The 26,094-nt window shown below is 40.5% G+C and overlaps 1 protein-coding gene across 3 annotated transcripts in view; it reads right to left on the bottom strand.

Annotated features, from left to right (window-relative positions):
• Positions 1 to 6,547: 6,547 nt before the first annotated feature.
• LOC112227902 (RNA-binding Raly-like protein) overlaps positions 6,548 to 26,094 on the bottom strand; it is a 156,889-nt gene continuing 137,342 nt past the window's right edge. For 2 of the 3 annotated variants that reach the window (XM_024392892.2, XM_024392893.2), the window contains exons 5-9: positions 22,564 to 22,751; positions 14,921 to 15,037; positions 14,452 to 14,621; positions 13,355 to 13,393; positions 6,548 to 8,883 (exon numbers count right to left, since the gene is read on the bottom strand). In XM_024392892.2, coding sequence (XP_024248660.1) covers positions 13,361 to 13,393; positions 14,452 to 14,621; positions 14,921 to 15,037; positions 22,564 to 22,751 — 508 coding nt within the window. In that variant the 3' untranslated portion in view covers positions 6,548 to 8,883; positions 13,355 to 13,360. The remainder of the gene's footprint in view (positions 8,884 to 13,354; positions 13,394 to 14,451; positions 14,622 to 14,920; positions 15,038 to 22,563; positions 22,752 to 26,094) is intronic. The other variant, XM_024392894.2, reaches the window with a different exon arrangement.

Raw genomic sequence — 26,094 nt, 5'->3', positions numbered from 1 at the left:
TATGCTAAGATAGTACACAGACGTCGGTTATATCTGTAAAGAAGTGCATCATTCACGCTGTTCGTTCAATGGCTCTGCCATCTTATAGTATATGGGCTAGACAGATCCAGTCTGATAGGGCTACTTTCTTTCTACTACAAAGGCTTGAATTCCTTTGGCAATAAAATATCTTTGCAGACATGTTCCAGGAGGAAAACTTAAATGCATGCACACAGCAGTGCTTCTTTTGTCGACTATATTCTTGGATAATAGTTAGAATTTTTCCATAATTTCTGTCATCCATAACCTTTTTTAAATCACATTTTGGCTAATACACTGAGTGCGCAAAACATTAAGAACACCTTCTTAATATTTTGCACTCAGAACAGCCTCAATTTGTCGGGTCACTCTACAAGGTGTTGAAAGAGTTTCATAGGGGTGCTGGCCCATGTTGACTCCAATGCTTCCGACAGTTGTGTCAAGTTGGCTGAATGTCCTTTGGGTGGTAGACCATTCTTGATACACACAGGGAACTGTTGAGCGTGAAAAACCCATCTGCGCTACAGTTCTTGACACAAACAGGTGCACATGGCACCTACTACCATACCTCGTTGAAAGCAGTGGAAGCTTGTGGGAGGAGCTATAGGAGGATCGGATCATTGAAATGGCTGGAATGGAACAAATGAAACTGAGTCAAACGTGACTTCCATATGTTTGATACTGTTCCATTTATTCCATTCCAGCCATTACAATGAGCTCGTCCTCATATAGCTCTTCCCACCAGCCTCCACTGGTTCAAAGGCATTTCCATCATTTATCTTGCCCATTCACCATATTTAAAAATATATATATATATATATTTTATATATAATTTCATGGTATCCAATTGTTGTAGTAGCTACTATCTTGTCTCATCGCTACAACTCCCGTACGGGCTCAGGAGAGACGAAGTTTGAAAGTCATGCGTCCTCCGATACACAACCCAACCAGCCGTACTGCTTCTTAACACAGCGCGCATCCAACCCGGAAGCCAGCCGCACCAATGTGTCGGAGGGTACACCGTGCACCTGGCAACCTTGGTTAGCGCGCACTGCACCCGGCCCGCCACAGGAGTCGCTGGTGCACAATGAGACAAGGACATCCCTACCGACCAAGCCCTCCCTAACCCAGACGACGCTAGGCCAATTGTGCGTCGCCCCACGGACCTCCCGGTTACTACAGAGCCTGGGCGTGAACCCAGGGACTCTGATGGCACAGCTGGCGCTGCACTTAACCACTGCGCCACCCGGGAAGCCCCATTCACCATATTGATTGGCACACATACACAATCCATGTCTCAACTGTCTCAAGGCTTAAAAATCTTTCTTAAACCTGTCTCCTCCCCTTCATCTACACTGATTGAAGTGAATTTAACAAGCGACATCAATAAGGGATCATAGCTTTCACCTGGATTCAACTGGTCAGTCTATGTCATGGATGTTTTGTACACTCACTGAATATTGGTGTTTTGATGTGGTTGTTTTCTTATTATTTCAAATGGGATATTGCCATTCCAGCCTGTTGATTTTCAGCTGAAACTTCTGTCATGCCGTGAACGATAATAAAGACAGGTAGTGCTATTAAATTGGAAATCTCATTTGCAGTTGTGTGTGAATGGACTCTGTCCTGTTGAAAATGTAATTGGTGTCGCTGTGGGTGTATCGGCACAACTCTTAGGGGGCTTTTTTTTCCTTTCCACCCAGTGTTCATAATTATAATATGACAATTCTGTCTCCCAAACGCTATCATTTCTCCATTCAGATGCACAATAGGCTGGTGGCATAATGAGTCTGTCCACAGGCAGTCATCAGGCTGCCGATAGTGTGTTATCTATGGGAGCCTGTCACCTCGGCCCCCAGGGGCCCCTGACCGTGAAGCCAAGGTGGAAGGATTCAATTACACACACCCACCTAAAGGTATGTAGGGAGCTGGGCTTTTTTAAAAGAGAGATAACTTTCTTAGGCAAATTCTTGTTCCATTGTAACCTACTACTCTCTCGCTCGCTCTCTTCCTCTCGCTCTCTTTCCCTTTCCCCTCGCTCTCTTGGTTGTTAATTTCTCTCCCCGGTAGAATAGATCTGTCAGTGTCACTGTCAAGAAGCAAAGACGCCCCCAAGGTCAAGCTGTAGAACAAAACTTTTATTAGACTGGATTATATAGTCATATTAATTTAGCACATTTAGCACAGAGAACAGACTACATAGATGCATTGCACATTGGGGATTGTATCATTGTAACATCTGTCTAATGTCATCAGAGTTGAATGTAGTTGATCGATGAATCATCCCCAGTATTGACTAATGGTCATCAATTCTCATTAACTGTCAATGTCAAAGTTAAGTAGTCAGTGTTGGTATACTAATGTCAGTATACAGTTTGAGATTTTTCAGAATATTTACCATCTACAATCATCACGAGTGGCACTCTGTAGTCTAAAATGCTGTTTTACAACCTCTATAACACTTGTTTCCCAAAATATTATTTTGTCTCAAAGAGAGAAGCCTGACCCAGATACCCATATGGCTGCCCATTAGCTAGTCAAAATTGACCTTTGCATACTTACCGCTCTCACATTATACTCCTGTCATTCATCACAGTGGCATATTTTCCATGTTAAATGATCCATTGATGGATACATAAGGGCCAGTCTGGATGACTTTCACAATGACGCTTTCAGGAAAAAGAATTGTTCCACCTCAGCTTTAAATCCTTTATGTTATCCATCAATAGCCAGGAAATGATTCTCTTAATAGTGCTGTTTTTCAAAGTTTAAGTGGTATTACATCTCAAGTGCTGTTAAAAAATATACTCGCAGTAAATGACTCGTTCGATGACTTGAATGACTCATTCAATGCTCTGTGATGTGGCTGGAAAAAAAACATTCCAAAATGAATGCCCAGTTGGATGCAATTGACCGGTTTTCTCAATTCAACCTTCAGTCTTTGTCAGTGGTATTTGTCATTCTAATTTTGTCATATTTCATGAATCCGTTGAGAGATACGAGAAATCAGGTCACTTTATTCTGATTTACTCTAGAGCCTGAAACTAAGATTATTGGCAACATACACACACAGACACACACACACACATGCATGCACGCACGCACGCACACACAACACTACACACTCATTTAAATATTTTTCAAATCAGACCCTGCAAATATGCACATCATCCACCCCTGAGCTAATATAATATAAATGTTAATGGCTATTTGTGCAGTGAGCTGGGGAGATGAACATTTGCAATATGGCAAATCCTCTATAACTTTTTGGATATGAAATTGGATACTGTATTAGGTTTTTTCTTCCAAATTTGGAATGTCCAGGAATGTAAATAAATGGTAGGTAGGGAATAGATGAATAATTAGACCAATAGGAAAATGTTGGAGTGTGAAAAGAAAAGTTGTTATCAACATAATGCCTGCTCCATTTCGATGCCAATATGTTAATTTACTTTGGCATTCCTCCAAATGAAGTTTATTCCCTCCCCCATAATAATTCATATTTGCAATAAGCATAATTGGAATATGATGAACATTTGCAGATTGGCAAATCTGTCAGCAAACAGGCGCATTAATGTTAAGATAGGATTTTGTGACTGAGCTGATAAGCTTATAAGACAACGTTATGTCAATTTGTTTTCCAAATGTAGACAAACAAATCAATATTGAAGGATTAAAAAAGCCACCTGATTATTATGCATTTAGGTCGAATTGTATGAATGAGAACACAGAGTAGGCTTCAGCTCAACAAATGAATACCTATAGAAAGTCTAAACCTACACTATATCAGAACTTAGTTTAATGAAATGATGTCTGTAACTATTTTATACCTTTATATCCCTTATTACTTTCATATTTAACAGATTATTTTTTAAAATCTCCATTTGGCTTCCATCCTAAAGTCTGTAATTCAATTGCCCAAAGGAGCAGACCACATTACCAACACATTATTTGGGGTGAATGGTTTCATAAATACGGGTTAAATGAAACAGCTGTGGGCCATCAGACCAGGTATTGTGGAACCATTTAATACAGTGGGCTAATTACCTGTGACATCACAGTTGGCCCTCGTTAACGGTGGGACATTACCTTTTACTGTTGATTAATTGACTGGTGTAAATTAGCCATCTGTTGCTGCGTTGCTACCTTTAAAAGGTACCCTGTGGAAGGCATAGGACGTACTGCACACCTTTCAAGGACATTGTCATACCTTAACAAGTCAGCATTATGTGAAAGAGCTCTTTCATTAAAATCCTTAAGCAACTAACCGCCCTTGCTGTCTCTGCCTGGCCGTTTCCCCTCTCTCCACTGGGATTCTCTGCCTCTAACCCTATTACAGGGGCTGAGTCACTGGCTTACTGGTGCTCTTCCATACAGTCCCTATGAGGGGTGCGTCACTTGAGTGGGTTGAGTTACTGACGTGATCTTCCTGTCTGGGTTGGTGCCCCCCCTTGGGTTGTGTCATGGCGGAGATCTTTGTGGGCTATACTCGGCCTTGACTCAGGATGGTAAGTTGGTGGTTGAAGGTATACCTCTAGTGGTGTGGGGGCTGTGCTTTGGCAAAGTAGGTGGGGTTATATCCTGCCTGTTTGGCCCTGTCCTGGGGTATCGTCGGATGGGGCCACAGTGTCTCCCGACCCCTCCTTTCTTAGCCTCCAGTATTTATGCTGCAGTAGTTTATGTGTCAGGGGGCTAGGGTCAGTCTGTTATATCTGGAGTATTTCTCCTGTCTTATCTGGTGTCCTGTGTGAATTTAAGTATGCTCTCTCTAATTCTCTCTTTCTTTCTTTCTCTCTCGGAGGACCTGAGCCCTAGGACCATGCCTCAGGACTACCTGGCCTGATGACTCCTTGCTGTCCCCAGTCCACCTGGTCGTGCTGCTGCTCCAGTTTCAACTGTTCTGCTTGCGGCTATGGAACCCTGACCTGTTCACCGAACGTGCTACCTGTCCCAGACCTGCTGTTTTAAACTATCTAGAGACAGCAGGAGCGGTAGACATACTCTGAATGATCGGCTATGAAAAGCCAACTGACATTTACTCTTGAGGTGCTGACCTGTTGAACCCTCGACAACCACTGTGATTGTTATTATTTGACCCTGCTGGTCATCTATGAACATTTGAACATCTTGGCCATGTTCTGTTATAATCTCCACCCGGCACAGCCAGAAGAAGACTGGCCACCCCTCATAGCCTGATTCCTCTCTAGGATTCTTCCTAGGTTCTGGCCTTTCTAGAGAGCTTTTCCTAGCCACGTTGCTTCTACACCTGCATTGCTTGCTGTTTGGGGTTTTAGGCTGGGTTTCTGTACATCACTTTGAGATATCAGCTGATGAAAGAAGGGATTTATAAATACATTTGATTTGATCTAAGAGTCCATTGACGCACCCGTGCATCAATCTAATTAACATCATAAAAAATCCCTATATAAATCCATCAGTTTACACTAGAGATATCTGTTTTTTTGCATGGACTGTGTCTCAATCCGCCACATCCGCCTGTCGGCCCTCCGCATTGGCGGTGCAAAATGGCAGAGCTACAGCAATATTTGTCAGACCAGGAGACAACCCGAAAATCAGTCTTCTCACGAAAACGTCTGTAGCGTCCGAACGGTTTGGCCTACTAACTCATATAAGATGAGACTCGATGGTGTTCTCCGTGTTGATCTACGACCCCTACAAGTATCACGGGACTCGTGTGAAGGTAACCCATAGAAATGAATGGAAGTTTGGAGGTAGTTTGGTGGGGGAAAAAAGTTGTTAAATGTGTCCAAACCCCAAACTATTTCCTGAGCTTTCTTATATCTCCTTGATATAGGACAGACATTTCAAAAATATATATATTACTGTCTTTTTTGCTATTTATGAATTAGTTATTCAATGAGTTTCTATGGGCTATATTAGTATTTTTTTTAATACTTTTTTTTATACATACAGGGGTCCTAAAATTCAAAATCAAGTAGCATAGACATGACATCAGTCAAAACACCTCAAAACAAGACATGGTATCAAGAACTAGATAAAAACTAGCTGAAACGAGCTACATGGCAGCCTCTTGCCATTGTTGCTAGCCACAGTATCTAGCCATCCAGAATCACAACACCACACTAATTTCTGCACCATGAGCATCATTTTCGTGATGTTGTCAGCTAACCCATCTATTTGGAGTTGTTCTAGGAATTACCTTATTTGGGCATGGAATGTGAATTCATACAGTGACCTCTGTCTAGAATCTAGATAACACTTTCGGAGGAGGTAGAATGAAAGGACAGCACTAAGCACACTTCATGGTCTGCCCATTTAATAATAGGTTTGCCTTAACATTACCAAGAGATTTTAGAACATCTAAAATGTGTGATGAAATTTAACACAAAGATAATGTATTGTAAATAGCTATCAATAACTGCATTATTATTGACAATATATTATCATTTCAGTTGTCTTTCAGTTTATATTTATTTTCAAAGTAAAATAAAATGTGTGTCATTCAAATTACATGACATAAATCAGAAACATTTTATCGACAAGAGAAAACAAATAAAACACTTTTATTTTCAATGAAACGTCATCGTATTATGTTCTATGCAATGGACCCTATAGCCATACAACAGTTGCAACCATATACATTCAAATGAAAAACACAGATTAAACATGCCATTCATAAAAATATCTTTACAAAAATGTACATTTCTATGCAACAATATTTTTTAATTGCACATCTCTAAAATACCCTTTTCCACTCCCAACCCAAGTACAGTATTATTTTAAACACAGGGGGTCAATTGCAACAAGGTCACGATATCATCTATTTTTCCGGGCTTTAAGATCATATCCAACTCTGTGATGTTTCCATGGTTTTTGGTTAATCCTCTCCACTGGCACCAAATTACACTCGTTGCTTTTGATAGCAAGGTTTGCTTTGATTTGCAAGGTGCAGAGTAGCATAAACCGCAGACAAAATTATGGAGTTAGATTTGAGTTAAAGATGACCTTGTATGCAAAACATGACATACTACTAATTGCATTACCCGTCAGTAAACAAACAAACAAACAAACCCAGATAATTGGTCTATGGAGACTCTTTTCTCCACTCAATGGTGTCAGCTAAGGATTCAATCAAAGCCTGCAATTTAAAAAATCCACACTGCTGAACCAGAGGCTAAAATCCCTATCAATAGTATTAAAATGAGCATTTCTCTTGATCCACCTAGTAGGCCTACATAATTATCTAATGTATTACTTTATCTACTTAAAATATGCTTTGAGTGGTATAGTGACAATGTGTTTGAGCAGTGTGGATGTACTGCAGTGACGACCTGATTGAATTTCAAACTATGTTTTTGACAGTAATGAATGGGATATATCATTGTGAAATCAAAACAGGTAGTGAGTGGTATGACCATTTTCTTAAAGACATTCCACAATACAAAAGTAGTGATAATATTAAAAAACAGAAATCAAATTTGAGTGGATTGTACAAAAATCAAATATTGTGTAGAGGCAGTTTCTGAACCTTTTGAATTCTACTCCAAATACAAAGACCTCTTTCAGCGGAGAAATCTCAACATACAAAGTGTACAAGAATGTGTATCGATATAATCCTCTGCTCTTTCTATCTGAAACCTTGAATCTGTTTCACCTATCAGGTGACTCAATAACAATGAAAAATCTGCAAAATCAACAACATAAAAATTATAATTTCAGTAACAGAAAAATATTTCAACATCCAATCCCAATAATGAGTTAAAAGTAGTCTAATTAGTTAATTGGGAGCAATTCTATTAATTATTCAATTTGGCTGATTTTCTAAATTGGATGAGATAAGTGACAGTATAGCACTATAATTCTCCCTCTTTTCATTTCTGCTCTGTTAGGTTTTTAAGCCTCTGCGCATGTGGTGCTGCGGTTGCGGTGCAGTGAGCTCAAATAAGGCAAAAGAACACAAGTTTCTCTCCTTGTCTCCTCTCCCGAGTACAGGTCAGATCCGTGTGGAGAGAGAGGGCACAGCTTCCTACAGAGTGATGCATGCTGGGTAGTACAAACTGTGCAGGGCTGGCTACAGCGAGACACTGTTCTCTGGTAGTAAGCCAAAGTAGACGTTGGCTGGCTATCACAGGAAGCCCGTTTTCCCCTTTGAAATTTGGTAGGAGGTCAGAATAAAGAATGGATCATCCCCCCCAGGACATGCATGTGATAAATGGATAATCTGGAAAAGTTACGCTAAAGTGATCGCTTATGCATGGGTAAGACTGATGCTCCTCTGTACCTTTCCAAATCCTTATAAAAAACAACCATTTGTGATCTCGATAGTGCATGATTTATCATAATTTATTACTTTCGGGCCAAATGGGAAAAAAAACAGAGATCAAATCGACAGGACAAAAATGTAAACGCTTATGCAAAAATGGTCCTCTTTGACTGTGTTCAGCACTGAAAATAAAAGGCATACACAAATGAATATGAACATAACTCAAGGGAATGACAGTTATCATCAGCAAATATCCCACTCCCCTACAATTTTAATTAGTATTTTCTCCTCTCTCTAGCATCAATATGATTGAATCAGTCTCTTGAAAACAATTGCAAATTGAATATCTAGGAGTGAATTCGGGCAGATGCAGTAAAATTATATATTTTTTCTGACAGCAGCAGGCCATATTCATATAGTTACTGCTGCACAGTGGGGCATCTGAATGTTGTTCAACGTCTCCGCTACACAGAGAGAGAGATGGAAAAGAAGGAGACTACCATCTTGTTTTTACACCACACAATGGTTCCTTCCCCCAGAGATCCTTTGGTTTCTCTAGGAGGTGATGAGGATGTCTCTTGATGCTGTAGAGAAGACGGAGAGATGTCCGCTCCCTCGTCCTGAAGACATAAACAAATGACAATGACAAAAATGCAGATGAGAAAACAGGAAATAGCCGCAGGCTTTCCTTTGTATTAATGTGACTATTTATAATACCGCAAATCGGACGATTACACGGTGCTTAATGCTCGCATAGTTAGAATTTGGGGAAGTTTGTTGATCCTTTTGGGAGTAGGGACTAGAACTTCCATAATCCTTCCAGACATTCGATCTAGAGCTCTTCACTGTGATGTTCAATCCAATCCTTGCTACCAGCAAATAAAATATAATGTATTTGTCAAATGCCCCGAATACAACACTTTACAGTGATCTGCTTACTTACGAGCCATATCCCAACAATGCAGAGTTAAAAAGTAAGAAAATTAACAAATAAAAACACAGTAAAATAACAATAACGAGGCTATATACAAGGCATACTGGTACCGAGTCAATGTGCAGGGGTACAAGTTAATTGAGGTAATACTGTATTTACTAGGCAATCAGGATAGGTAATAAACAGAGTAGCAGCAGTGAATGTGTAGAGTGTGAAAGTGTGTTTTTGTGTGTGTGACTATGTGTATGTTGGAGTGTCAGTGTGTGGGTAGAGTCCAGTGAGTGTACATGGGACCAGTGCAAGAATGTCAGTGCAAAAACAAGGGGGTTAATGCAAACAGTCCGGGTAGCCATTTCATGAACTGTTCAGCAATTTTATGGCTTGGTGGTAGAAGCTGTTTAGGAGCCTTTTGGTCCCAGACTTGGTACCGGTACCACTTGCCCTGTGGTAGCAGAGAGAACAGTCTATGACTTGGATGGCTGGAGTCTGACCAGTTTTAGTGCCTTCTCCTCTGACACCGCCTGGTACAGAGGTCCTGGATGGCAGGAAGCTCGGCCCCAGTGATGTACTGGGCAGTACGCACTAACCTTTGTAGAGCCTTGTGGTCAGAAGCCAAGCAGTTGCCATACAAAGCAGTGATGCAGCCAGTCAAGATGCTCTCAATGGTGCAGCTGTAGAATGTTTTGAGAATCTGAGGGCCCATGCCAAATCTTTTCAGCCTCCCAAAGGGCAAGAGTCATTGTTGTGCCCTCTTCATGACTGTGTTGGTGCATTTGGACCATGATAGGTCCTTAGTGGTGTGGATACCGAGGAAGTTGAAGCTCTCAACCCGCTCCACTACAGCCCTGTTGATGTAAATGGGAGCGTGCTCGGCCCTCCGTTTCCTTTGTCTTATTCATGTTGAGGGAGAGGTTGTTGTCCTGGCACCACACTTCCTGATCTCTGATCTCTGTTGCAGAGGGAGGTGTTTAATCCCAGGGTCCTTAGCTTAGTGATGAGCTTGGAGGGCACTAAGGTGTTGAACGCTGAGCTGTAGTTAGTCATTTAGACAGGTTACTTTGGCATTCTTGGGCAAAGGCAGAGTATTACAGACTGGGTCAGGGAGAGGTTGAAAATGTCAGTGAAGACACTTGTCAGCGCATGGTAATCCGTCTGGCCCTGAGGCCTTGTAAGGTTAACCTGTTTAAAGGTCTTACCCATATCGGCTACGGGATCGTGATCAAACAGTCATCCGGAACAGATGGTGCTCTCATGCGTGGTTCAGTGTTGCTTGCCTAAAAGCGAGCATAGAAGGTATTTAGCTCATCTGGTAAGCTCCAGTCACTGGACAGCTCGTTGCTGGATTTCCCTTTGTGATCCGTGATAGTTTGTAAGCCCTGCCACTTCCAACGAGCATCAGAGCCGGTGTAGTAGGATTCGGTCGTGTATTGACGCTTTGACTGTTTGATAGTTCATTGGAGGGCATAGCAGGAGTATCTTATAAACGTCCAGATTAGTGTCCCACTCCTTGAACGCGGCAGCTCCAGCCTTTAGCTCAGTACAGATGTTGACTGTAATACATAGCTTCTGGTTGGGATATGTACGTATGGTCACTGTGGGGATGACGTCGTAGATGCACTTATTATTAAAGCCGGTGACGTGGTAAACTCCTCAATGCCATCGGATGAATCCCAGCAGTCTGTGCTAGTGAAAGGGTCCTGTCGCTTAGCATCCACTTCAATGGACCACTACCTGTTTGAGTTTTTGCTTGTAATCAGGAAACAGGAGGATAGTGTTATGGTCAGATTTGCCAAATGGAGGGCGAGGGAGAGCTTTGCATGTGTCTCTGTGTGTGGAGTAAAGGTGATCTAGAGTTGCACAGGTGACATGCTGATACACATTTTGTAAAATGCATTTCAGTTTTCCTGCATTAAAATCACCGGCCACAAATAGCGCTGCCTCTGGTGAGCATTTTCTTGTTTGCTCATGGCCCTATGCAGCTTGTTGAGTGCGGTCTTAGTGTCAGCATCGGTTTGTGTTGGTAAATAGACAGCTAGGAACAATATAGATGAAAACGCACTTGGAATATAGTATTCTAACTCAGGCGAGCAGGACCTCGAGACTTCCTTGATATTGAAGATTGCGCACCAGCTGTGGTTAGCAAAGAAACTGAGCTTACCTGAAGCTGCCGTTCTGTCCTGCCGATGTATAGAAATAACAGCTTGATTTATATTTTCAATGTCCTTGGACATGGACTCGGTAAAACATATAATATTACAGTTCTTCAGATCCTGTTGATAGGATACTCTCAAACAGAGCTTGTCCAGTTTATTCTCCAGTGATAGCGCCGCCTCCTCCAAGTGTTGGGGATTTGGTCTTGGTTCGGGATGATCAATAGGTCCTTTGACTCCTATTCATTGAAGTATAAGTCCTCATCCAAATTGACGTTAGTGATAGCTGTTCTGATATGCAGAAGCTCTTTTTGGTCATAGGAAATTATGCTGGAAACATTATGTACAAAAAAAGATAAGATCAGCGCAAAAAAATACACAAAATAGCATAATTGGTCAGGAGTCAGTCAAATGGCTGCTATTCCCTCCATTGTAATTGGTCTTATGTGTTTTAGAGAACAGTCTTATGTCTTAGCAGAACAGTTTGTGTTTTAAGTGTTTTAGGTATTTTTTAAAGATTGCCCTCTGAGGTTGCGCTGCATATGGTTGGGGCCACCGATTGAATTTGAAAGTGGCAAACATATGAAAAGGAAATGGGAAATGGCAGTGTGACATATGGCTGGCTGTTTTATATGTGGATGAGCAAGGGAATTGGCTCTCCAGATGAACGGATAGGCAGGGAAAGGCAGAGAGGCAGAGAGTGAGAGAGATAAAGGGAAAGATAACTTGGCATTGTCCATGACAGCCATATGCTATGACTTTTAACACCATATGTGGCCAACATAGTACTTTACATATGATCTCCCATGTAACATTTCCTCCATCCACCTTAAACCAAAAAAAGACAACACATTCAATGATAATAAAACCTAATGAATACTGTAACAACCATGAATAGAACATTTTCTCTAGTCTACATCAAGGCTAGTGGTCTCATCTATCAGTCAGTCTCTAAGAGAACTTTGGATTAATGTAGCATCATTTGGACAGAAGTCATAAATACTACTAAATAGCCCTGCTAGGATAACTCTGCATGCTGGGCCTAGTGATGATGTGGCTTCCTTGGTCATTACCCTGAGCCTGAGAGGACGACAGGCGAGAAGAAACAATTTTCCTCGGGCCCTGCCATTCATTTAGTCTCTCCACTTCCACACTATTAAATGAGATGAATGTTGTTTGTGGCCAGTTCTGGCCCATTGCAACTCCATTACTACGCTCTCTGTCAGCGTCTGCTTTAGCTGCCCTTCACTGAAGCTACTCGGCCCTACGTCTGTCACAGCGCTTTTACTTTAGGACATGATTGAAGAGTCGATGCTTGGTGATGGTTAAGATTAAGGGCTAGATTCTATCAGATCCGCGCTAGCTGACCTCCGCATAGCGGTTGTTTTGGTGGTGTCGGAGGTGGAACTGCATTAGAGCTGTCCAATCCACAAGCGGCTCCTGGCATTAAACCTAAAGCGGACATTGCCATTGGCTGCACGGAGTCGCATTTAGAGAAATTGCATGCAGCCTTGTTTACAAGTTTGAACACTGGAATGTGAAAAAAAAGCATGCAGCCTTGTTTACAAGTTTGAACACTGGAATATGAGATGTAATCTACACCTCGATTAGACTGATAGAAATCCTCGTAATTTCGTTAAATGTTTTTCAATTTGAGTGTCATTATTTCTAAGTAGCCTGCACTTTCTCATTCTGAACTTGTAATGCCAGTGGGACGGGTGTGGTTTTGTGACAATGACCGGAAAACACAGCCGCTCACCGATTTGACAGCTCTAACACTGTTACACCTCCGACACTGCCAAAATACCAGCTATGCGTGTGTCTGCTACCGCAGGTTAATGCTTGATCTGATTGAATCTAGGCCTAACGAAAAACTTCAATAATTGTGACATTTGTGATTTACTAAGGGTCATGAAACTAAAGGAAAACGTTAGAGAACCTAAAATGGCTGACTAAACAAGCTTAGATTATATCATTTTCAAAGGTTTATTGGTTCCAAATTCTTACCTGTTCTCAGTTGTCAATGTCAGAAACATGGTTCTCTATCTGAAAAGATAAGGACGAAATGCATCAGTATTTAAAATCCAATTTGTGCAGTTCTAATGTAATCAGCTATAAAACAAACCCTGCTTAAATCAGAACTTAATTCAGGGTTTTTCAAGTTGTTGGAGAGCTGTCAACTTGAAAAAAATGTCCTGGCTCATTGTACATTACCACTATATCTGATCAATATGACCTTGAATGAAGAAACAAATAAATATCCCACACACTCGCTGGGAAAAATAATCTCTTCTATTAGCGAGAAGACAAGGCTTAGCTCTTGGACGGCATGCACCCGCTCCATTTTATAATGGGTCATAAATATCGCATAATAAGGAAGGCATGGTGGCATTGAACCACAGATGAACCACACAGATAATTCCTTCGATCTTCCTGCTTGAACTTGAAATAATGTGTACTCTATGAGGAGCAAGACTCAGCAGGGATGATATAATTATTTAGAAAAATTACATGCTCAAATAGCATCCTATTTGTGATAACTGTGAGAAATATTAATAAGGTGAGTTGTTGACTGAAGTGATCAATAATTGTAGCTGTCATCTCAGCTGTTCCAGAAATTGTCAAAAATACTTTAGCTTTTTCCCTCAGTCTAGTTCTTTGTAGAGTATAAAATGGTGACTTTAAAGAACACTTTCAGTTCCCTCAGTAGCAACTCCATCTTCATTTTCATATTTGGATCGGTTAAGACAGGCCTCCAAGTCCCCCTGGTATGTCTGCAGCGCCCTGTTTTAATTACAACCCATGACAGCGTGTGTAGTGTGGGGTGTGTGTGTGCACGCACGTGCGTTGGTGTGTGTATGAACAGGGACCTGCCACTGCCTTCATTTGAGTTGGGCTGTCAGGGAGAAACTGTCTGTGGTGGCACACTCATCATTTACTCATGAGCAAACTCACACTGCTTTTCAGATCTTGAGCCATGAATAATTTGGCAGAATTAACTTTCTTAAGGGCAAGACTGGTGTGCCCAATTTAAATCTCCTATCCCAAACCACTGTCTCCCCTGCCCTCCTTCCAGGCCCCCTTTCATCACCCATTTCTCTTACCAGATGATGGCTGCCCTCTTCGTCGTAGTCATCCTCGCCCCCGTCGGTCATCTCTCCGGCCTCGACATCCAGTGCCCTGTTGCCTGCCTCCTCCCCGGAGTTCTCAGCTGTCTCCGACACAGACTCCTCATGGAGAGAGTCACAGTTGTCCTCGTACTTTCTTTGAGCCTCTGGAGAAAACGTGAGAGGAGGACAAAGAATTGAGACCAAAGTAACAACTGGTGACAAAAAGTAACAAGATGCTGACTAGCTACTCTGAGGGGATAACGAGAGACTTGCAATTGAGAATCATAACATCATACCAATCAGTCTTGGTGAAACTGTGTTTAACATTTGAACAAGCTTTAAATGTTCTTCTACTTCACCTCCCATGCTGTGAGACTGTCCTCTCTCTCTCTCTCTCTCCGTTGCCCTCTCTTTCTCTGACACCCTTACCCTCTGTCTTTGCCCCCACCCACCTCCCCCTCACCTGACTCGGCTCTCTGCTGTTTCTCGATCTTCTCCAGGCGACCCAGCAGAGAGTCGATCTTTATCTTGATCTGAGTTAGCTCTCGTTTAATGGTCTGGAGCTGGTCCGTCTTCACTGCTGAGACATAATCAAAAACACAAACAGACAATAAATCGATTTACAGTTTTTCTCAATTGCTAAAACACAATTTCTGAAACCTAGCTCTATTTCCTGAAAACATTAAACACAAAACCTCATCTTCAAGCACTATTTACATAACCTCTGACTCCTCTTGCAAAATGAAACATTCGCCTCAAAACAGTTTAACCTGTGTTCAAAATCAAACACTGCTCTCAAATCATAAACAAAGTGATCAAAATGATATACACTCTCAAGCAGTCAGTAAACAATACACCGAAAAATAGAAAACACATTGTTCAAAACATACAATTCTCAGGGAGAAGTACATTTTGATGAACAAAAACATGTTATATCATAGTAGCTCAAAATTTATCAGAAATTACTACTCTCCTTTGCTCTTTGCAATTTTGTTTTTTGTTCTTCCTCCTCCTTGTACCCCTATTTTTACAGTACTGTACCCTGCATCTCACAAACTTGTCCTTTGTCTCTGTGATACTGTAATTCTTGTTCTTTGTTGATATGAACCTGCAACCAGTCAAAATCTATTGAGCAGTCAGTACTGTTAATAAATGGAAAGCTCAATGTTCAGGGCCATACAATTCATCCATTATACAGTATACAGTCTACAATGCACTGTACTACAGTATCCATTCTCAGACTTTCTCCTTCTCACCTTCAACAACCTGTTTGCTCTCTGAACTGGCTTATATTGGTTGTGTCGCATCATTTGAAACAGGTTAAATCAATTTTGAGTGGTTGTGTTCAATCAATGACATATGTTTTCTATTTGTATTTGATTGTTGCCACTTGTGTTTACCAGTATGGAGGACATGTGCATTTGAGTGCAGAATGTGTTTTGAGAATGAGAATGTGTTTGGAGTTTTGCTGAAAAGTCTAAGTGAGATCTGCAAATTGTGTTTTACCATGTGAAATGGTTTAAGGTATTGACAACAGACTGCATAATTAGCTAAATGAGTCCAGGCAACTGAGAACTTTGTTCAGCCAATGGGTTTTAGTGTTTTAGCAATTGAGAAAAACTGTATTATACCATAGTGTGGGTTTATTTGACAAGATTATTTTTCTTTTAAACACCACTCAACAATTCATTTTCATAAACTGCGTATCACAGAACTGATGTTATCATCTGGTCGTACCCCAGGACCCCCACTATCATTCTATCTTTTCATCAAGCCAAGTTACAATTTCTCCAGGGGTGAACATATCAATTTATCCGACCGTGTACAGTTCTCCTATTCCAAATATGAAACCACTGCTTTCAATTAGGAGATTAGTTCATGGCTTACATCCACCATGATGATGATTCCTGCTCATTACCTGCGTTAATGGCTGTAGCCAACATCTCTCCTTATAATTTCTCATTACTTTTTGGGAACATAATAAGACAACACAAAGGGGATGATGCCATTTTGACATTATGTAACAACAGACTTGGGTTCAAATACATGTGAATTTCATTATTTGTTATTTAAATAATACATTTTCTGTGTATTTGAATATTTTAAAAAGAATGTGGCAGAATCAACTACTTCTATTGGAAGTATTTGAAAGTAGTTTCAAATAATTTCATTTAAATATACTAATATTTGAAAGTGTTTTCAAATACTTATTTCAAATACTATTTTCAAACACCTGGGTGAAATGCATGGGAGTGTATCTGAGTCCGTGTTTGAGTATTTTCAAATACATGCTAATACTTTCCAAGTATATTTCCAAATACATTCCAATACTCAACTTGTCTTTTCAAATAAAAAATATCCAGATACTTACTTCCAAATATATTTTTTAATAATTGAAATACTGTTAAAGGAATTATATTCCTATTTGTTCATCAACCAATTCAATTAAAACACTGCCCATTTCTAAGAATTTGTAAAATACTTATTTGCATAAAATGGACAGAGGCTAGTCTCAAAATCAATCAATAGCGTTTATTCTCGAGAGTACTGATCATAATACAATGTACATTGGTTTATATCACATTTCGTCATAGCGTTTTGAATGCTGCTCCTCCTTCTCTCCGATATAATGGCAATATAGTTCACAAGCCTTTCCACATTGTCTGCCACCTGTTAAACAATCTACTAAGCCCAGGTCTCTCCCCTCCCTGGGTAGAAACAGGATGTCCTGTAAGGAACACAGCATTCCAGCCAGTCTGACGATAGCTCCATTAGTTTCTAACAAGGAAGAGACAGTCCTTCTAATTTTGGATGAAAACTACACACATTACATTCAGTATTATGATTATAATAAGATTCATTTCCACCATCATTTGCAAATAAATTCATTAAAAATCCTACAATGTGATTTTCTTTTCTTATTTTGTCTGTCATAGTTGAAGTGTACCTATGATGACAACTACAGGCCTCTCTCATCTTTTTAAGTGGGAGAACTTGCACAATTGGTGGCTGACTAAATACTTTTTTTGCCCCACTGTATATGTATACACACTTACTCCTTCAAAGATGTTTCTTTTTTTAAACTATTTTCTCCATTGTAGAATAATAGTGAAGACATCAACACTATGAAATAACACATATGGAATCATGTAGGAACCAAAAAAGTGTTAAACAAATCAAAATATATTCTATATTTTAGATTCTTCAAAGTAGCCACCCTTTGCCTTGATGACAGCTTTGCACACTCTTGGCATTCTCTCAACCAGATTCACCTGGAATGCTTTTCCAACAGTCTTGAAGGAGTTCCCACATATACTGAGAACTTGTTGGCTGCTTTTCCTTCACTCTGCAGTCCAACTCTTCTCAAACCATTTCAATTGGGTTGATGCTGGTTAAGTGTGCCTTGAATTCTAAATAAATCACAGACAGTGTCACCAGCAAAGAACTCTCACACCCCCTCCTCCATGCCTCACGGTGGGAACCACACATGCAGAGATAATCCGTTCACCTATTCGGCGTCTCACAAAAACACGGTGGTTGGAATCAAAAATCTCAAATTTGGGCTCAGACCAAAGGACAGATTTTCTCCAGTCTAATGTCAATTGCTCGTGTTTCTTGGCCCAAGCAAGTCTCTTCTTCTTATTACTGTCCTTTAGTAGTGATTTCTTGGCAGCAATTCGACCATGAAGGCCTGATACATGCAGTCTCCTCTGAACAGTTGATGTTGAGATGTGCCTGTTACTTGAACTCTGTGAAGCATTCATTTGGGCTGCAATTTCTGAGGCTGGTAACTCTAATGCACTTATCCTCTGCAGCAGAGGTAACTCTGGGTCTTCCTTTCCTGTGGCGGACCTCATGAGAGCCAGTTTAATCATAGCGCTTGATGTTTTTTGCGACTGTACTTGTTCTTGATATTTTCCAGATTGACTGCTCTCATGTCTTAAAGTAATGATGGACTGTAATTTCTCTTTGCTTATTTGAGCTGTTCTTGCCATAATATGGATTTGGTGTTTCACCAAATACAGCTATCTTCTGTATCCCACCCCTACCATGTCACAACACAACTGATTGTCTCAAACGCATTAAGAAGGAATGAAATTCTACAAATACATTTTTAACAAGGCACACCTGTTAATTAAAATGCATTCCAGGTGACTGGTTGAGAGAATGCTGGTTGAGAGAATGCCAAGCGTGTGCAAAGCTGTCTTCAAGGCAAAGGGTGGCTACTTTGAAGAATCTCAAATATATTTTGACTTGTTTAACACTTTTTTGGTTACTACATGATTTTATGTGTTATTTCATAGTTTTGTTTTCTTCACTATTATTCTACAATGTAGAAAATAGTAAAAATAAAGAAAATCCCTGGAATGAGTAGGTGTGTCCAAATTTTTGACTGCTATTGTATATATATTTTTTTAAATATCTTCCTTTATTATTTTCCCCTAACCCTACCACCCCTCCCCTAATTGGTGTTAACTCAGGGACAACAACACTTAGGCTTCTACTTCCAGCTAATACATACTATATACATTTTACAGACACAGTATATTTTACAATAGTTATGTTTTTTTTTTTTTTGTCCTATCCTTCAGCTTCCCTCCAGTTTTGATTTCTATTTTTCACATATTTTCCAACTGTGCTGTTTCACAAAAGTTCTGAACCTATATTAATTTACGGACACTGTATATTTAAGCAATACGGCCTGAGGAGATGTGGTATATGGCCAATATACTACGGCTAAGGGCTGTTATTAGGCACAATGCAAAGCGGAGTGCCTGGACACAGCCCTTAGCCGTGGTATATTGGCCATATATCACAAACCCCCGAGGTGCCTTATTGCTATTATAAACTGGTTACCAACGTAACATATAAAAATATGTTTTTGTCATACCCATGGTATACGGTCTGACATACCACAGCAGTCAGCCAATCAGCGTTCAGAGCTTGAACCACCCAGTTTATAATTTACATTAGTTATCTTGTTATTTTTAGTCTCACCCTTCAGCTCCACACAACCCCTTCCATCTATCTCCGAACACCATCCAGTTTTGATTTCTATTAGGCATATATTTTTCAACTGTGCTGTGAAGTTTAACAAAAGCTTGGAACCTTTCTATTCTCATAGTTTCTAATGATTGTTATTTAAAGATAACATTTTTGCTAAGAGTATATTTATATTATTGATCGATTTGCTATGACTTTTCAAATCACCCAGCAGTGCTATTTGCAGAGTTAGCTCCAGTTAGCTCTCTTAAGTTATGTATCAGTTCATAAACCATGTACCATGTAACCATGTATCAGTTCATGTGCCATGGAATCGGTACATTTAAAATATCTTCCCAAATATTTTACAATCTATATGGTACAGTTGTCCATTTTTTTATGGTTGAAAATTTGACAACCGTCAAAATAGGGAAAAACAGACAGCACAAGTCTGAAATAAGAAAACGGACTTTGACACCGATCAAAGCTGGTCAGTGTCAGAACGAGGACGGATGAGTGGCTGTGTGAAGCATTCCCATCACTTATTTCTTGGGCTTTAGATGCCGAATCAGAAACCTCTGAAAAATGTTGTAGAAATGTTCATTATGTGAAATCTCATGGCTGCTTTGTAGCCACTATTTATTGTTAAAACATAGATTTATTACACAAAAACACATCATTAAGCTCCCCGCTGTTGTTCTCTCCTCTACTTTTTCACCAAGGACATTTCCTACACTCTTAGAAAAAAAGGTGCTATCTAGAACCTAAAAAGGTTATTTGTCAGTCCACATAGGAGAACCCTTTAAAGTACCCTTTTTGGTTCCAGGTAGAATCCTACTGGTTTCCATGTAGAACCCTCTCCACAGAGAGTTCTACATGAAACCCAAAAGAGTTCTACCTGGAACCAAAAAGGGTTCTCCTACGGGGACAGTAGAAGAACCTTTTTTGGAACCCTTTTTTCTAAGAGTATACAGTGTTGCTATTAGATCAGGAGAAAGAGCCTTATCTCTAGGGAAAGCAGATAGGGCTGGTGGAACTTATTTCTATTGCCCCTTTCCTAGCTGATCAGTTGAACTTATTTAACTTTATTTACAATGACGACCTGGACACAGTTGAAGCCATAGAGGTCTTTGTCTCTCTTGCCCAGTCCAACATCAAACCACAAGCACCTGACCCTAGAGGTGACATGGCCCCTTGTTGACCTTGAAAGTATTGGTCTGGAAGGACATACGTGTGGACAGAACATGTGTTTGCATTCTGTGGTGTTTGTAAATGCATTTGCTACATTCAAAGCAGCACTGTGTTTGGTATGCAATCCTACTTCAGATGCAATGCAGAGTCAATGTGTGTATTGGAATCACAAGCCAGCCAACTGTTGTTCCCTAAAGTGGCCATGGACTCTGTTGTTTGAGCGTTGAGAGCTCTGGATCAACCATACCACAGACAGAGAAAATAGAAAGTATAGAGGATATAGTGGAGATGGAGAATGGTGCCAAGGAGGTGTGATATATGATACATTGAAGTCTCCCTCCTTCATTGCTGTCCCCTCAATGCTTTTGGCAGGCGAGCGCACAGGCACAGACGCACACGCAAGCATGCATGCACACACACACAGCAATTTGTTATTTCAACAGTCAACAACAACTGCGTATGCTTTGGGCAACTTTGTCCTTTGATGATAAGAAAGTGTGGAGCCATTTCTAATTTATCAGTGACTTCAGGCCCTGTTCCTTTGTGCTATAAGCCACACGAGCCACAGATAGAGAGAGACTCCAGACATACCCAGCCTAATCCAACATAATTTCATCAACAGCACCCTCTGATAGCTCAGCATTACAGAGAAAAACAACATAGTCTCTTCTATTTCTATGGGGTGGATGGATGGATCTTATTCTGGGACTTAACGATGACCCATAGAGAGGAATGTGTTCTTGGAGATAGCGACGGTCTCTTTGAAGCACTGCAAGATGAAGATTGCAGCAGACAAGGAGAGTTCAGATTGTTCTTACCGAAGTCATTTGAGACCCTAGATAGCTTTAAGTCAAATAGAGCGCTAGGGAAATCTCCAGCATGCTCTGAGCAATCTGGTCTGTTTTGCCACTGGCATTACTTTTGTTGTCGTATGCAGAGCTTATCTCTATTGAATTGTAGAGGACGAAGAGGTCAATACTGAGAATATTAGTCCATTTGTCTGCTAGGCCTTGTCTTTGACAGCTATGGCTTACATAGGATCTGAATGGCTGTTATGCACCACAGCCCCTACAAACTATATAGATCCACACCACCCAAATCTTTGGACTATCTAACCATAGCTTGCTCCCAATCCATCTACGTCAATAGAAACAGCAATTTCTCACGGTTCTGACTTTAGCGACTGTGGCTACCAGATATAGAACCGTGATGCCCGGCTTGGAGAAAAATCAATATCGTCTATCCAAAAAAGGAGGAAAACATGTTTTTCCGCTCCCTCCATAAGTCCACCGCATCAGAGCCCCTTGACTGACGTTAGCAAGCTGTGGGTACTGATAACACTGCACTGAATAAGGGAGAAGCAGAAACCACAGACCACACACTGAGTCCAATTATACAGCCCGTTCCTTATAGACTGCCGTTCAGGAACACAGAACTCTGATCAGCATGTTAAATGTAAAACATGGTCTTATTGTTCATTTGCTAATCAAACGATTCAATGTTGGTCAGAGACAGATATGGATGAATCGTTTGAGACTGGAAGGATACAGCGTTCTGTTTGCGATCTACATTGCTGTTGCTCGTTCCTGTTGTCTCTGGAAACGGCATTGCTTTTTATAGTGGCAGAGAAAGTGCAAGTTGTGCTGAGGTAGGTTGGGACATGACAGCTCCTTTTGTTAAGGGAGAGTAAAATCATCAGTCTTTAAAAAAAATTCAGATGGTTTACCAATGTGAAATAGTTGTATATTAAGCAACTTAATCTGTCTGTACATATTTTCCTGCTTCATTGGATTATTTATCCCCCTCACATTCAACGATACATTATCTATTATGTTTAGCTGAATGTTAGCAATATGTGTTAATCATTTTCCAATCCTAGTATTGCCACATTGGAATCAGCCACATATACAGTATAACAGTTGGTGAACCTACACTTGAGTCCGGAAGAGGTAGAGGAGGAGGAGGAGGTGGGTGGTCTGGAGGAAGAGGAGGAAGAGGAGGTGGTCTTGATGGGGAAGGATGTCTTCCCACGTCGTGTGGATGGAGCCAGGACCCGGGAGCGCTTTAAGGGGATCACCGCCCTGGGGGGTGGGGCCACCCGGCCATGGTAGTCAAACAGCCTGAGGACAGGAGGGAATTACACCCATAGAGATCAAACAGCCTGAGGACAGGAGGGAATTACACCCATAGAGATCAAACTGCCTAATTCCTACTATTAGAGGAGGTGCTCCCACAATAATGTGATTTGTATCGCATACAAGTTAAAGTATTGGAATCCACTAATCCCATTCCAATACCCTTTCAAGCTTTTTTATGATATGAAAGCAAGCTTTGCTTTTATACTTACAGGGCCATCATACTTGACTGAGCAAGTTGTTTTGTACTGTAGTAATGTGGTGCCTGCCTGTATGTTCTTAAACATTTATTTTAGCAATACATGTCATTGAGGAAAAATATATATTTCATAAACATACTTGTTCGGTCAGTAGGTGCCCAACATAACAACAGGGTGGTGTGCTGGACACAGTCACTCATATAGAGGTCTATAGAGCATGTCTCCATTCCTAATTTCTAATTTTAACCGTTAGCTTACCTGTGTAACACTGACATACAGTAAACTCAGAAAAACTTGTTTAGTAGAGCATGGCTGGTGTAGGCATTGTGGTGCTCATGTGAATTTCCTTGCTTTTTCGGCTTCAGACCCCTGCCTACTTCTCACTTAAAACATTGTTTTTTGTTTTTAATTTCAAATGGTTTTTACACTGGAAGGTGATTATACAAAATTCTAAAAAATATTTCCACAATCAAAAAGTGACTTTCAAAAATGTAATTTGCGCTTCAAATGATGTGTTTTGTCTCACATAATTTATTGTCAAAGGCCCGGTTTCCTAAAAGCATCTTAAGGCTAAGTTCATCGTTAAAACATTTGTAGGCACATGGTTACATCTCAGAGCTGTTTCCCAAAACCATCATTACTAAAGTTGAAAACACTCTTTATTTATCGACTGCCTCAGACCACCCGCAGAACAGATAAATGGGTCATTAGATGCTTTTTTTTGCCCACTTCATACATTGAAGACCTCTGCTAAACCTAGAATAAAGATGTGTATCTGTCCCTCTGTGACCGTCGATAACTTCACAACGAAGTTTACTACAATATAAAGTTGCCAATGTCTTTGCAATTGTTATAAACAAGAAAAGGGTAAAAACAAAATGGCCTCAAATGAAAACCGAGATGACTGCATTAAAATATAAATACAGTAAGCTACATACAGTAGACCTATGTCTTGTGTTACAAAGTGGGATAAAATTGATTGGATTTACAGTTCCTTCAGAAAGTATTCATAACCGTTGACTTATTCCACATTTTGTTGTGTTACATTTCGTTGTGTCAATACATGTCAGAATCCCTTTGGCAGCGATTACAGCTGTGAGTCTTTCTGGATTAGTCTCTAAGATGTTTGCACATCTTGATTGTACAATATTTTCAAATTTTTTGCAGAAAATTCTTCAAGCTCTGTCAAGTTGGTTGTTGATCAGTACTAGACAACAATGTTCAGGTCTTGCCAATCACTTTAAGTCAAAACTGTAACTTGGCCACTCAGGAACATTCACTGTCTTCTTGGAAAGCAACTCCAGTGTAGATTTGGCCTTGTGTTTTAGGTTATTGTCCTGATGAAAGGTGAATTCATCTCTCAGTGTCTAGTGGAAAGCAGGTTGTTCCCTAGGATTTTGCCTGTACTTTGCTCCATTCCGTTTCATATCCATATGAGCCACCACTTTGCTTGAAAATATGAAGAGTGGTACTCAATAATTGGATATTCCACAAACATAATTTGTTTTCGGGACCAAAAGTTAATTGTTTTGCCACAGTTTTTGAAGTATTTAGTGCCTTGTTACAAACAAGATTTATGTTTTGGAATATTTGTATTCTGTTCAGGCGTCTTTTTCATTCTGTCAATTAGGTTAGTATTGTGGTGTAACTACAACGTTGTTGATCCGTCCTCAGCTTTCTCTTATCATAGCCATTAAACTGTGTAACTGTTTTAAAGTCACCATTGGCCACATGGTGAAATCCATGATCGGTTTCCTTCTTCTCCGGCAACTGAGTTAGGAAGGATGCCTGTATCTTTGTAGTGACTGGGTGTTTTGATACGCCATCCAAAGTGTAATGAATAATTTCACTATGCTCATAGGGATATTCAATGTCTGCTTATGTTTACCCATCTAGCAATAGGTGCCCTTCTTTGCGAGGCATTGGAAAACCTCTTGGGTCTTTGTGGTCGAATCTGTGTTTGAAATTCACTGCCCGACTGATGGACCTTACAGATAATATGTGTGGGGTACATAGATGAGGTAGTCATTCAAAAAGAATGTTAAACAATATTATTGCACACAGAGTGAGTCCATGCAACTTATTATGTGACTTGTTAAGCACATTTGCTCTTGAACTTAGGTTTGTAATAACAAAGGGGTTGAATAACAAAGGGGTTGAATTTGAATTTTTAATTAATTTGTAAACATTTGAAAAAACATAATTCCACTTTGGCATTATGGGGTATTGTGTGTAGGCCAGTGACCAAAACATCTCCATTGAATCATTTTTAGGCTCTAACACAACAAAATGTGGAAAAAGTCTAGGAGTTTTAATACTTTTTGAAGGCACTGTATTTCAATCATATTGAATCAATTTCAAGTTCAATCAATTGAGTTTTATTTTTCTAATTGTAGGCTACTGTCTGTAATTCTTACCTCAATTTCATGATGTGTAGGCCTAACAACATGTGCGCAATGATGTGCCAAATATTCCATTTAGTGCATAGCCTAAGCATTAGAATTAACCACCTCAATATTTGCTGCCATAGGTGATGATTTCTTTCTAGGTAACATCATACCTGTCACGCTGATCCTCAACACAGGGGCCCCTCAGGGGTGCATGCTCAGTCCCCTCCTGTACTCCCTGTTCACTCATGACTGGCACAGCCAGGCTTGACTCCAACACCATCATTAAGTTTGCAGATGACACAACAGTGGTACGCCTGATCACCGACAACGACGAGACAGCCTATAGGGAGGAGGTCAAAGACCTGGCCGTGTGGTGCCAGGACAACAACCTCTCCCTCAACGTGATCAAGACAAAGGAGATGATTGTGGACTACAGGAAAAAGAGGACCGAGCACGCCCCCATTCTCATCGACGGGGTTGCAGTGGAGCAGGTTGAGAGCTTTAAGTTCCTTGGTGTCCACATCCCCAACAAACTAACATGGTCCAAGCACACCAAGACAGGCACGACAAAACCTTTTCCCCCTCAGGAGACTGAAAAGATTTGGCATGGGTCCTCAGATCCTCAAAAGTTTCAACAGCTACACCATCGAGAGCATACTGACTGGTTGCATCACTGCCTGGTATGGCAACTGCTCGGCCTCCGCCCGCAAGGCCTAAAGAGGGTATTGCAAATGGCAA

This window comes from Oncorhynchus tshawytscha, linkage group LG29 (genome assembly GCF_018296145.1).
Source record: "Oncorhynchus tshawytscha isolate Ot180627B linkage group LG29, Otsh_v2.0, whole genome shotgun sequence".
Lineage (NCBI taxonomy): Eukaryota > Metazoa > Chordata > Actinopteri > Salmoniformes > Salmonidae > Oncorhynchus > Oncorhynchus tshawytscha.
Note: the sequence above shows the minus strand (reverse complement) of the source record. Positions and strands in the feature narration are given on the sequence as shown.